At 46.0% G+C, this 13,863-nt stretch overlaps 1 protein-coding gene across 27 annotated transcripts in view; it reads left to right on the top strand.

Moving 5' to 3' along the window:
* ABLIM1 (actin binding LIM protein 1) overlaps positions 1-13,863 on the top strand; it is a 233,540-nt gene that overhangs the window by 119,201 nt on the left and 100,476 nt on the right. For all 27 annotated transcript variants that reach the window (XR_012803550.1, XR_012803546.1, XR_012803542.1 and 24 more), the window contains 2 exons: positions 7,548-7,674; positions 10,862-10,955. Coding sequence is in view for 8 of the 27 variants with exons in the window: in XM_075611978.1 (XP_075468093.1) it covers positions 7,548-7,674; positions 10,862-10,955 (221 nt within the window). In the remaining 19 variants the exon portion in view is untranslated. The remainder of the gene's footprint in view (positions 1-7,547; positions 7,675-10,861; positions 10,956-13,863) is intronic.

The following is a 13,863-nucleotide window of genomic DNA, read 5'->3' as shown; positions in this document are numbered from 1 at the left end:
TTCAGGGACCATTTAACACCTTAAGTTATAAATCGCATACTGAACAGGGGGGAGGGATAGGCTTCAGTCACAGATACATTCCAGGATGCACTGTTTTTAAGTAAAAACCTGTCTATCTTTCTACACTGTAACACCGCCGGAAGAGATCAGTGTATCTCGAAAGCTCGCACAAATAAAAGCATTTCGTTAGCCACAGAACGGTATCGTCTATTTGTTTGTGATATATATCAAAAGGAGTGCTATTGGGTCTGACCATATGTACTGTATACAACAAAAAACAAAAAGTCCCATTGCAGGTCCTAACACTTCCTGTGCAATTACAGTGCAAATTCTCATTCACCTTTGGTAATGGAGGGAGACGTCTTAATAGACCAATCTCCCACAAGTGCATGAAAAAACCTGCTACTTAATAAGTGGGAAGGGCGAGCATTTAAACAGGGAGGAGGGGTCACTAACCTCCAAACAACTGTTACCAGATTTGTGGTTGTCACTGAGAGGTAGTGGGGTGTGTTCCTGGTTTGAGATGCCGTACAAACTCTGTGTCTTGTGACCTCGGTAACATCTGATGAAGAGACCTCTTTAGACTCGTAAGCTTATGTACAAGACAACCATGTGCACCTTATTGTATTAGTCCATTAAAAGGTATCCCAGCCCTCACAGTATCTTACTATTTCTGGGACCAATAGGGCTACTAAAAGTCGTCAATGACCTTGGTAAGTTCGTTTTCCCCCTGTACCTTTCGGATATAGGTCCAGGATTCATTGTGCGTTGAAGAATTTGCCGTCTATTAGTGAAGTCTTAGTCAATGGAGGATATCCAATTGTAGCATCATTGAATTCAGATTTCAGGGGTGTTTCATCTTCATAATAAGTCAAGAGTTTGTCAATAAGATTCCACTAAGATGTACTTTTATGATCCAAAGCCCTCAATCCTATTTACTTTGCTCCTTTTGATCCTGATTCTTGTGTAGTATCTGAGAAACCTTGTGACGCGGAGACCTCTCTCTCCCAGGGCACAGAGATATTGATGCCTTATAATATTTCTTATAGTGGTAAGATTTTATAAGAAATATTTTTCGGTAGCACCTTGTATAAGTGATATTATGGATTGTGTGATGCTACTGCGGGACCCGCCTTTTCTCCTACCCTTCCCCTATTTCATTTCTTCACCGGGTCCCTGAGTGGGAGGGACCCGCATATACTGTATATAAGGCAATGCTGTTACAGGCGTAAGAAAGGGCCCCAGAGAAAAGGAAACCTTCCTCCAGTTTCAAGTACGCTATCAAAGTCAAAAAAAGGTGTCGGAGTGATAACGCAGAATATCACAATATCCCACCGTAACGCATCAGTAATCCACGCTACTTCTGAATCTAAGCCCCCTGGCCCTGGAGCGGTGAGCTCAGGGTGGCCAGCTGTCCATCGGACAAACACTATGGCCGCCAGGGTTCTTAGGCGGTCAGTATAAAATATAGCGTTGTTGCTTTCTATTGGTGGCCCCAGCAGCCATTTTTGTAGTCCACCTCTATATTTACAGTTTTATTTTCTGTTTAAAAATAGTCACTAACCTCCCCAAAGCTAACCTCAAGCACTGTCTCTGGACATGCGTAAAAATTAACGAGTTATGGACACAGGTCCTACAATATATTAAAGAAGTTACGAAAATTAGCTGGATAAGACACCCCCTCCCCACGATATTTGCCAATACTGAACCTTGGACAATTAAGATCAACCAAAATAGGGGGGCCATTCTCCCAACAGAGATGATTCTCCTGGTAGCCAGAAAAGCCATTATGATCAAATGGTTAGATTCACATGCACCAAACATAGAACTTATAAAATCCCTCTTGATCAAACTGATCACAATAGACAGAATATCTACCGATCAAGCAGGAAATAACCAGTATGACAAATTTGATCAAAAATGGGGGATGATTATAAACTCTTTTCCCCAGCTAGAACAGAATAAATTCAGATGACACCCATGATAAGATGGTAAACTAAACTGGCCGAAAAACCGGATAAAGGAAATATAAAATAAGGAGAACGTCCTGCATCACAATGTAACATAACAACATGACAGAACAGAGTAAAGAGCCTAGTCTAAGCAAATACGATAACTAAAAGAAAGAACGGGAGTCACAAGCAAGCTATGGTACAAGGTTTTCAGTTAAATGGTCGAGATATTAGATCAAGGCCATTTATAAGTTCGAAAAAAGAAAAAAAAATGGGTATAGCAAATATGTATTGAACTATGTAACATTATAGGATGATCTATGTACATGTAAATACAATATGCTACAATGAAATGTATCTGTAAACACCCTAATAAAAAGATACTTTAAAAAAAAAATAGTCACTAAAATACTACACACAAATACTATATCTCCGGAACCTGGGGTCCGAACTGCGGGGGGTTCTGATGAGCTGCGGGACACACCCTGGTTAAAATAATGAGCAGCCGGAATTGCTGCTTTAATTAGAAAATAATAAGCAAATATCACTGAGGGTTTTAATGTGTTGTTTTCCTCTTGTGCTTCCAATTTCTTAGCTTGTGATTCATTAGCTTGTTGGCCAGGCAAAGCTATTTGGATCATGTGACCTTGTGCTGTATCTTGCAGGGTTCGCAGGCTTCATGCAGCAGGGGTAGGGTTCAACAGGCAATCCAAGCAGATTTAAAAAATAATATTTGTTTGTTTTAATATATGCAGCCTTTGATTACCTTTATTGAAAACTAATTACATAAGATCCTGATTGATTTGTTCTCCCATGATCGATCAGCAAAGATCCTGTTTCCCAGGGTTCACTAAATGGCTGCCTTTCAGTTTCAATTAATCCTTCAGTCAGTGTAACTCTGCCCCTACAATGTATTCTTATATTGCTAAGGTAACATTATGTATTGTTACAGTATGCAGCACGAACTGCTGGGAATATTAGCAACAAATTATCACACACAGGAAAGTGTTACAAAGCACTTTCACTGCTGGGGAAGTGTGCTTAGATAAAGCCTGCTATAGAAATCAAAGGATGCTCAGTATATTAGAACATTACAAATTGCATTAAGAGATGAATTAAAATGTTTTTTTTTTAATAAGTATTATCAAATACTACAAAACTAATTTATTTAAATAACACATGTAGCATATGGCATGGATTGCTTCTTTAAGAGAAGAGCAGGATGGGAGATGTGAAATCACATGTCATCTGAACCTGTGATCTAGGTAATGTCACGCTACATTACCTCTATCCTCCTGATTTTTTACAACTACGTTTTTCCTTCTCTGCTCTCTTTTAACTGGCAGCGCTTTGGGGCTGTTACTATTCCACATGCCCTGCCCTGAAAAGCTTTGCAGGAATTTATTTAGCAAAATGAGTCACATTTAACTCCACTGCTAGAGCGAAGGAATTAAGGCCCATAGTTTGTTCGACTGAGCCACCTATGCTGAAGCAGGGATATCCTGAAAACCTGACCTGTTGGTGGCCCTTGAGGTCTGGAGTTGGCCACCCCTGGCATAGGGAATAGTAACCTCCCCAAGGTTATATTGGTCCTAATCCAGGATCAATAGCCTGTGCCCTAATTCTTGTCAAAAGTTAGGACACTTTGTTACACCCTCCCAATGATAGATGATAACCTGTGCATTGTGTGTGGCTGTCTGATGTCTACCTGCTTCCAGGGTATCTGGCAAAGTGTAGCTAGTCCCTATTGTTCTGTATACCTCTATTATTTGGTTTTAATGAGCTTGAAAAGCAGAATTACCAAGCTAAATCTATTCTATGCATGTTTTTGATAAATAATGAAAGTGCTTCTTTACTAATTCTGCTAAATCTTAACTTTAGTTCAGCAATAATTTTTGCACCATACCCCAATTTTTTTGGTCCTACGTAGCTCTCCCTGGATAATGGAGTCCATACAATTAATTAGGTTAGTAAAACTGCCAGCATTTTCAAATGTACACGTAACGCTAATTCTAATAAAATAGCTAGCATTCCAGCTCATTTCTACAGTGATTCCGCCATCTAGTGGGAATCAAATGGGATAACACTCATTAGTTTTTTTGTACAGTTGAATATGGAAACTTTCATGGTTATATTGTTTGCTTACACTTGTTTTATACTATATTATAGGCTAAAACTGTAAAATTCTGGGCATTATTGAAATCCCTGCTCTTCCCCTTTCCCCCATACCCCCAATTTCCCCCCCCCCTCACCTCTCTCTTCTCCCTCACCTTTCTCTCTTCTCCCTTCCTCCCTCTCTTCTCCCTTCCTCCCTCCCCTCTCTCTTCTCCCTTCCTCCCTCCCCTCTCTCTTCTCCCTTCCTCCCTCCCCTCTCTCTTCTCCCTTCCTCCCTCTCTTCTCCCTTCCTCCCTCCCCCTCTCTCTTCTCCCTTCCTCCCTCCCCCTCCCCCTCTCTCTTCTCCCTTCCTCCCTCCCCCTCTCTCTTCTCCCTTCCTCCCTCCCCTCTCTCTTCTCCCTTCCTCCCCCCCTCCCCCTCCCCCTCTCTCTTCTCCCTTCCTCCCTCCCCCTCTTCTCCCTTCCTCCCTCCCCCTCTTCTCCCTTCCTCCCTCCCCCTCTTCTCCCTTCCTCCCTCCCCCTCTCTCTTCTCCCTTCCTCCCTCCCCCTCTCTTCTTCCTTCCTCCCTCCCCCTCTCTCTTCTCCCTTCCTCCCTCCCCTCTCTCTTCTCCCTCCCCTCTCTCTTCTCCCTTCCTCCCTCCCCCTCTCTCTTCTCCCTTCCTCCCTCCCCCTCTCTTCTCCCTTCCTCCCTCCCCCTCTCTCTTCTCCCTTCCTCCCTCCCCCTCTCTCTTCTCCCTTCCTCCCTCCCCCTCTCTCTTCTCCCTTCCTCCCTCCCCCTCTCTCTTCTCCCTTCCTCCCTCCCCCTCTCTCTTCTCCCTTCCTCCCTCCCCCTCTCTCTTCTCCCTTCCTCCCTCCCCCTCTCTTCTCCCTTCCTCCCTCCCCCTCTCTTCTCCCTTCCTCCCTCCCCCTCTCTTCTCCCTTCCTCCCTCCCCCTCTCTTCTCCCTTCCTCCCTCCCCCTCTCTTCTCCCTTCCTCCCTCCCCCTCTCTTCTCCCTTCCTCCCTCCCCCTCTCTCTTCTCCCTTCCTCCCTCCCCCTCTCTTCTCCCTTCCTCCCTCCCCCTCTCTTCTCCCTTCCTCCCTCCCCCTCTCTTCTCCCTTCCTCCCTCCCCCTCTCTCTTCTCCCTTCCTCCCTCCCCCTCTCTCTTCACCTCTCTCCTCACCCCTCACCTCTCTTCTCACCCCCTCACCTCTCTCTCCTCCCCTTCCTCACCTCTCCCTCCTCCCCTTCCTCACCTCTCCCTCCTCCCCTTCCTCACCTCTCCCTCCTCCCCTTCCTCACCTCTCCCTCCTCCCCTTCCTCACCTCTCCCTCCTCCCCTTCCTCACCTCTCGCTCCTCCCCTTCCTCACCTCTCGCTCCTCCCCCTTCACCTCTCGCTCCTCCCCCTTCACCTCTCGCTCCTCCCCCCTCACCTCTCGCTCCTCCCCCCTCACCTCTCGCTCCTCCCCCCTCACCTCTCTCTCTCCTTCTCCCCTCCTCACTCTCTCCTCCTCCCCCCCTCCTCCCTCACCTCTCTCTCCTCCCCCCCCTCCTCCCTCGCCTCTCTCTCCTCCCCCCCTCCTCTCTCTCCTCTCTCTCCTCCCCCCCTCCTCTCTCTCCTCCCACGCCTCGCCTCTCTCTCCTCTCCCCCCCCACCCCCCTCCTCCCTCACCTCTCTCTCCTCCCCCTCCCTCACCTCTCCTCTCTCTCCCCCCCCTCACCTATCTCCACTCTCTCCCCCCCTCACCTATCTCCACTCTCACCCGCCCCCCTCACCTATCTCCACACTCACCCCCCCCCCTCACCTATCTCCACTCTCATCCCCCCCCTCACCTATCTACACTCTCATTTGCTACTTTACTTCTTTTTCCTACACAGGTGCATCAGTGCAGTTCCGATTTATATATCTATACAAAAGTGTCTATTTTATGAAAAAAAGACTACATTTAGCCTATAATAGTAATAATACCCTCTGAACGGGGCGTTACTGGCCAATAATGCCCTGGCTGGATTAAAGTCCTTCGGCTTCACCTTCGGTGATTATTACTTAAGTATGTTTCTTGTGCCATGTAGAACAGAAACACCGTTTCTTAAAAAATATATATATATATATTTCATGTGTCACCCAGCACATATTTATCATGACTGTCCCCCTCATGACCTTTCTGCTCACATCTTCTACAACATTCATTACGGTAGGAAATGATCATTGTGGCATTATTAGTGTGTTGTGATAAGAGATGGGAAACCCGTGTTGATTAGGCCCTGTTGTGTTAGTTTGGGCCTTGTATTCCTCTAGACATGGTGTGGCTAACTCCTCTCCTCAATGCACACCAACAGGTCAGGTTTTCCGGATATCCCTGCTTCAGCACCGGTGGCTCAGTCCCTGAAGCAGGGATATCCTGAAAACCTGAGCTGTTGGTGGCCCTTGAGGACTGGAGTTGGCCACCCGTGCACTAGACAAAGTAATTATATTGTCCAAGATCACAGAGAGATGGTCCGACTTTAGTCTCCTAGTAAAGCTTATGCCTTTTATGTTTTAAAGTAGTGATCCCTTCTACTTCATCTTAAAGCGCACTGTTGTGAAGTTGAGTTGTATTTTGCAATGGTTCTTATTGTAACTGGCATACAGAAAGAGGTGATGGAAGGCAGGGGCTGCTTACAGAGGGCAGGGAGTTCGAACATTCGGGATGGATCCCGACTTTGCATGCTGCAGTTTGTATCAGATCTACAGACCTAAAACCTTAAAGTAATACATTATACCGCTGAACTTCCTTCACTGCAGCGTGGCAGGTTTCATGCAGAGGGGAAATGCACAAACGGCCAAATGGGGCTTTCAAGCTCGATTTTCTCTTGTGAGAGCTTAATGCTGAAATCTTTGGGGGAGGGAGTTGATATGTTACAAGCTCTCTAACCTCTCAGGGTCCTTCATCGGGTCTTACCCCTACCCTGAGAGGTTGGTAAGTTTGTAACATATCAACTACTTGTTGGTCCAATAAAAGGTATCATACTCCCTACTCCCTCTCCCTCATTTGTTACTACATGGAAGAAAGGACCAACACGGCTACCCACCTTCTATTCTACTAGAATAGTATACTGCTCCTCAGGTATAACTTAACGGATTTAACGTTAATTCCCTGCGTTAACATTAACAGCTGTTAGTATAGGTATGTGATATTGGGTTAAATACCACTTTTGCATCCTGTTATTACTAATAGCGTTACTATTAACATGTTGTTAAATAGCCTAACAGAGCTTATTATATCTGGGCCTTACAGAGTTTCAATGAGAATGTTACCAAACATAACTTTTTCGGCCCTCTGCCTGTGACTGCTACATGTGTGTTTGCTGACTTGAACTTATTCATTAGTATTTTTTGTAAGAAGCACTTTAACCCTTGACATGTTCACCATGATTATTTAGTCTTGTGTTGCCGGGCATATTTTAATAGGATATATTCAGCTTAAACTAAGCCCTACTTGTATGGGATGCTGTACTTTCAGGTTGTGCCGGCTGCGGAAGGGACATTAAGAATGGACAAGCCTTACTCGCCCTGGAAAAGCAGTGGCACCTGGGATGCTTTAAATGCAAAGCCTGTGGGAAGGTGCTAACTGGAGAATACATCAGCAAGTAAGACTTCACAATCAAATCTTAATTCCACCATCATAAACCTAGTGGCGACCAAGATGAGCCTACCTGGCTTCGCTGCTTTAAATTGAGTGTGACTTCTAGGAAGGTCGTCTTAATCATACGTAGTATCCGCTATCTCATAGACTGGACAAAGCTTCATTTTCGCAGTCAGAAGTGGCTCATTTAAATGTGACAATTGGTCCATCCTCCATTCACCCCCCCCCACCCCCAGCTCTATCTGTGTCTATCCAGCGGTGGCCAACTCCAGTCCTCCAGAGCTACCAACAGGTCAAGTTTTCAGGATATTCCTGCTTCAGCACAGGTGTCTCAATCTGTGGCTCTCTGCTTCAGCACAAGTGGCTCAATGAGTGGCTCAAGTGGCTCAATTGAACCACCTGTGTTGAAGCAGGGATATCCTGAAAACCTGACCTGTTGGTAGCTCTTGAGGACTGGAGTTGGCCACGCCTGATCCAGACATTACATTGTGTTGCATGGGTATCATGTCTCAGGGAATGGAAGCACAGTATAATGTTTTGTTATGGCCGTTACACGGTACAAGCTTTACGTTCGCACTTTCGAACTTTGCGAAATGTGCCATTTTTTTTTCTGATTCTCCAAAAATCTAACTTTTTTTTTTTAGAAGTTGGCAAGCAGTTTGCCAAGTAAAAGTCTCCGCAGGCTGAAGTTTGGGTTTTGCTTATCTCTTGCAAAACTCATATTTTAGGGTCTATTATTTTCAGGCAAAACTCCAAATTTCGATCGAATTCTGCCAGTTTCAGCTAAACATGCTGAATTCGGCTTGGGCTTTCTCCACAAGTTACAGCGAAACAGCAGATTGGGGCAAGTTTGCAGACTCAGGCAACATGTCGTTTTAGTGTCGGGAATAAATGCATTAAAAAAACCAGACTTCTTTTCACTGCCATGCAAATGCTTTTTGTACCCTATAGTCACAATGTCACATTGGTGCCAAACAGCTCTGCTGTCATTTCTATTCTTTATTTACAGTTACATTACATTTGTATTGCTTAGAAATTGTACATGCTCATTTAAAACAGGAAAATAGTGACATGTTCAAAGCCAGAAAGAGCTGCTTGGTACATAGTCTCCAACCAGGTCTCTAAAGACACCGGATCCTCCAACACAACATGGTAGTGAGGCCACCCGTTATCTAACAAGAGGGGCAGACCTTGCATGTCCTATTACCTGCTTATCCTGTTCTCCCCGGTTATATCCTGGTCTATATCTGCAGTGCCAAATTCCTGGAAACCATTTCAATACATTCCTTAAATAGCTTCTGGGAAAGGCGTGTGACTACGGCAGCTCAGTGCAGATGTTGAGAAAAGAGAGTGTAATACGGGCTCATACTGCAGCCTCCTCTTTGAGTGTTGTGACTGGTATCAGCAGTGGAACCAGATCCATCTGAGAACTCCTGTGTGTGCTCAATCACTGCCCTCTCCCAAGACCTCTCCTCTGCCCTCTCCCAAGGCCTCTCCTCTGCCCTCTCCCAAGGCCTCTCCTCTGCCCTCTCCCAAGGCCTCTCCTCTGCCCTCTCCCAAGGCCTCTCCTCTGCCCTCTCCCAAGGCCTCTCCTTTGCCCTCTCCCAAGGCCTCTCCTCTGCCCTCTCCCAAGGCCTCTCCTCTGCCCTCTCCCAAGGCCTCTCCTCTGCCCTCTCCCAAGGCCTCTCCTCTGCCCTCTCCCAAGGCCTCTCCTCTGCACTCTCCCAGATTCTCCTCCGCTCTCCCCCAAGGCCTCTCTGCTGCTCTCTCCCAAGGCCTCTCTGCTGCTCTCTCCCAAGGCCTCTCCTCCGCCCTCCCCAAGGTTTCTCCTCCGCCCTCCCCCAAGGTCTCTCCTCCGCCCTCCCCCAAGGTCTCTCCTCCGCCCTCCCCCAAGGCCTCTCCTCCGCCCTCCCCCAAGGCCTCTCCTCCGCCCTCCCCCAAGGCCTCTCCTCCGCCCTCCCCCAAGGCCTCTCCTCCGCCCTCCCCCAAGGCCTCTCCTCCGCCCTCCCCCAAGGCCTCTCCTCCGCCCTCCCCCAAGGCCTCTCCTCCGCCCTCCCCCAAGGCCTCTCCTCCGCCCTCCCCCAAGGCCTCTCCTCCGCCCTCCCCCAAGGCCTCTCCTCCGCCCTCCCCCAAGGCCTCTCCTCCGCCCTCCTCCAAGGCCTCTCCTCCGCCCTCCCCCAGGGCCTCTCCTCTGCCCTCCCCCAAGGCCTCTCCTCCGCCCTCCCCCAATGCCTCTCCGCTGTCCTCCCCCAAGGATACATTCATTATTAAATCTCCAGGCAAAAGGCAGTTTCTAGGCGACAAATATTGACAGTCAAACTGATTTTGAAAAATAAACATTTAAAGATGTACTTATGGACTCTAATGAATAAATCGGTGCTTAATCTTTGGGCGCATATCTGATTAAATCCGAGGCATTATTTAACTCCTGTTCTGCCAGGTCCCGCACCTCTTTGCCGCGTGCTGCAGGCTTTTCTTAAAGGATTTCATTTGATGGCATTACTGGTTTAAACATGCAGCCCCGTGTAGAAGTAAATGAACTGGTGGCAGTAACGTGTTTAATAGATCAGGGTTATTAACCATTTTTGAATGTTGCCTTGGACATGTTTGGTGACATTTGTAAATTGAGATTATGGGAGTTGTCGCATCCTGTGCCCCAACTGATTAAGAGGGAGGGGGACCAGCTTAAATTGGATTACTTTGGATTTGCAGCGAGAGAATCAATGACAGTTTTCAAAATTGATCTAAAATGCTTGTCTAATTATTTTGAAAGCACGGACATCCCCAAAGTTTCATCTGTTCCACCTGTCATTGTTCTGTTTGCTTCTAAGTGGGATTGCACCAGTAAAACCTGTGGGTTCCTTCGTGCCTGTCTAACATTTGCACTCACTACGAACTGAACTATATCTCTATATACGTGGGCTTTATAAATGTTTTACTTGAAATGACATTTATATTTCCTGGTAAAATATATTAACCCATGCACTGCCAGGGAGTCATGTCAAGCATTCCAGCCTCCGCAAAGTTTATTCAGTGTCCAGCTGATGTAAAAAGTCATTTAAATTCAGCGTAAGACGGTAAAACAAAAGACATTTTAAAACCCGGGGTTTGGAAAAGAATGAGACGGAGTGAACCTTTAAATGTGCAACTTCCTATACGGACAAATACCATTTGTCTCTCTTGTTGTCCAGGGATGGGTCTCCTTACTGTGAAAAGGACTACCAGCTGCAGTTTGGGGTGAAATGTGAGGCGTGCCACGAATTCATCACCGGGAAAGTGCTGGAGGTAAGTGCAGATTCATCGCTGAATTCCTGTGTAAAGGGGGGGGGGGTGGGGGGGGGGGGGGGCTGCGGAAAGGACAACTTATCACACTGTACCAGCGCTGTCTAGGCTTGTGTGTGTTTTGTGTGTTGTTAAGGAGGCTCACAGCTCACTTGTGCTTTACCTGTGTTCTATGCGGCTTGTTAATCGGGAGGCTCACGGCCGATAACACAATATTAACCGTCATCACTTGGATGCCTGCAAAACATTGCAAAACAAACCGGTTTGGGCTCCTGCTGAATAAGATGGTTAAATGTGAAGTTTCATTTGTACAGTGCAACAACAACAACAAAAAACAACCGTATGCCATCCCAACTCTTTCATCCTGGATGTGTGCTTCAGGGGTTTTCTACCGGACGGTTAGTTTGTGGCAGGTAACCAGTTTCTAAAATTGTCTGTAAAGGACCTGGCACATGTGCATACGGAAGGTCTTAGCCTTGTGATTTGGCAAATAATAATTAGAATTATTAAACACAACCAGGTAACAAGGTGAGTCCCTACAAACTATCGGTGTCTAGAATATTAATAGCATGTTTTTGTATAGCGCTGCTAGATTTCCGTAGCGCTTTACAGAGACATTTTGCAGGCACAGTCCCTGCCCCGTAGAGCTTACAATCTATGTTTTTGTGTGTGCCTGAGGCACAGGGAGATAAAGTGACGTGTCCAAGGTCACCAGGAATCAAACCAGGTACCTCTACTTCAAACAGTGCCAGTCACTCACTGAGCCGCTCCTTCTCCATAACTAGGTTTTGGCAGTGCTGTACACTAATGGCTTGTCTCCTGTTCTGAATGTGATTGATCCCCTACACCAGGAGTGGCCAACTCCAGTCCTCAAGGGCCACCCACAGGTCAGCTTTTACGGATATTCCTGCTTCAGCACAGGTGGATCAGTCAAAGGATATTCCTGCTTCAGCACTGATTGATCCACCTGTGCTGAATCAGGGATATCCTTAAAATCTGACCTGTGGGAGGCCCTTGAGGACTGGAGTTGGCCACCCCAGCCCTAAACGGAATTGCTCCTAGATCCCGTCTCCCTTAGGTTAGTGATCAATAGGAGGCGCTCTGCAGTAATAGACATATTGGAGGCTTCAAAATTGGTGCAAAAAACAGCTCCATGTTTCTAAAAATAAAACAAAAATAGGCGTAATAGGAGTTTTTCCTATTAGACGTCTGGTGCATTTCCTTTTTTTTTTTAAATATTTTTTTTTATATGCCAGTCATATTTTGTGAATTGTATTCATAATAAAACATTACAATTTAGCATGCGTTGAACTTGATGTACGTATGCCTTTTTTCAACCTCCTCTACTATGTAACAATACAATCAAAGGTGGATCCATTCATATGTTTATAATCAAGGAGAGGAGGAATACAGAAAGGAAAATAAATGGTGCAAATGTTTTGCAGTCAGTGGACAGTGGACTCCATTGAATTTAAGATGGTCCTCTCTGCCACATTAGGGGGGGGGGGGTTATTAGCTAAAGTCACCTGGCTGCAAAACCCACAACAAGCAAAGAAAGTGAATCCCATTGAATGGAATTGGAGTTTTTCTTTTAATGAATCTGGTGCAATACTTTCCCACGGGTTCCCACTGCCTCACACGGGTTTCCACAGCTTCCCACGGACTCCTGTGGGTTTTCCACGGGTTCCCACTGCTTGCCAGGTGCTCCTACTGCTTCCCACAGGCTCCCACTGCTTCCTACGGTTCCCTCCCCAGTTTTGAATCCAGGAGAATATAGTAAATATCCCCTGAGAGACTTGCTTACAACATCATTAAGTACAAACTTCAGAGTATTGGGAATTAAGGTTTTTAGCATTAGTCCCACATCCTCTACAATGTATTTATTATTTATTTTAATAATCAAATGTTTTACCAGGAAGTAATACATTGAGAGTTACCTCTCGTTTTCAAGTATGTCCTGGGCACAGAGTTATGATGACAAATACATTGTTACAAATACATAGTTACAATGAGTGAAAAGGGTTATACATTACATTATGTACACGACATTGCATGCACAGTTAAAGATCATATATATTATAGGCGTATGTAACAGTTACAGACCAGACTAAAATGTGAGACAGCTTTAGTTTTGAAAGAACTTAGACTGGTGGTGGATGTGAGAGTCTCCGGTAGGTTGTTCCAGTTTTGGGGTGCATGGTAAGAGGAGGAGCGGACGGATACTTTGTTGAGCCTTGGGACCATGAACAGTCTTTTGGAGTCAGATCTCAGATAAGTGCTGCATATGGTAGGGGCGAGGAGCTTGTTCAGATAGGTGGGTAGTTCTTATCTATCAAGTGATGACCAATCTAGTTCTTTGAACATTTCGCAGTGATGTGTGTAGTAGTTTCATTGGAGGACAAAGCGGCATATTGAGTTGTAGAGGGTATCAAGTTTGCCAAGGTGAGTTTGGGGTGCCGTGCCATATACACTGGCGACACACTTTATTCGAGCTTGGCTAGTCCCACGAATTCGGGTATACCCGGGTGTATTGAGGTTTGTGACTGTTTTCTGCCCGAGTGCATTGGGTTATTTTCCAGGCAGGGATTGAAGCATTTTATTCCCGCTGGCTGCAATACTGCACAGTATATATATATATACTGCATTACAATTCATGAATTTATGCCATCTGGTAGACACGCGAAGCATTGCAGCCTATTAAATCCTAATCATTATCATTTAACAGATCAGCCGCCCGTCAGCCAGGCATGAACCCAGGCTGGGAAGGCAAACGTAACGGGGCTTGTCAGAGGTGAGGAGCGGCTCATTCCAGGTATCTGCCAGGTACATACTGGGTATTTGCTCGAATAAAGTGTGTCGGTGCAGTACTATGTCTCCATAGTCTATAATTGGCATCAGCATCTGCTGTGCG

This window comes from Ascaphus truei, chromosome 8 (assembly GCF_040206685.1).
Source record: "Ascaphus truei isolate aAscTru1 chromosome 8, aAscTru1.hap1, whole genome shotgun sequence".
Lineage (NCBI taxonomy): Eukaryota > Metazoa > Chordata > Amphibia > Anura > Ascaphidae > Ascaphus > Ascaphus truei.
Note: the sequence above shows the minus strand (reverse complement) of the source record. Positions and strands in the feature narration are given on the sequence as shown.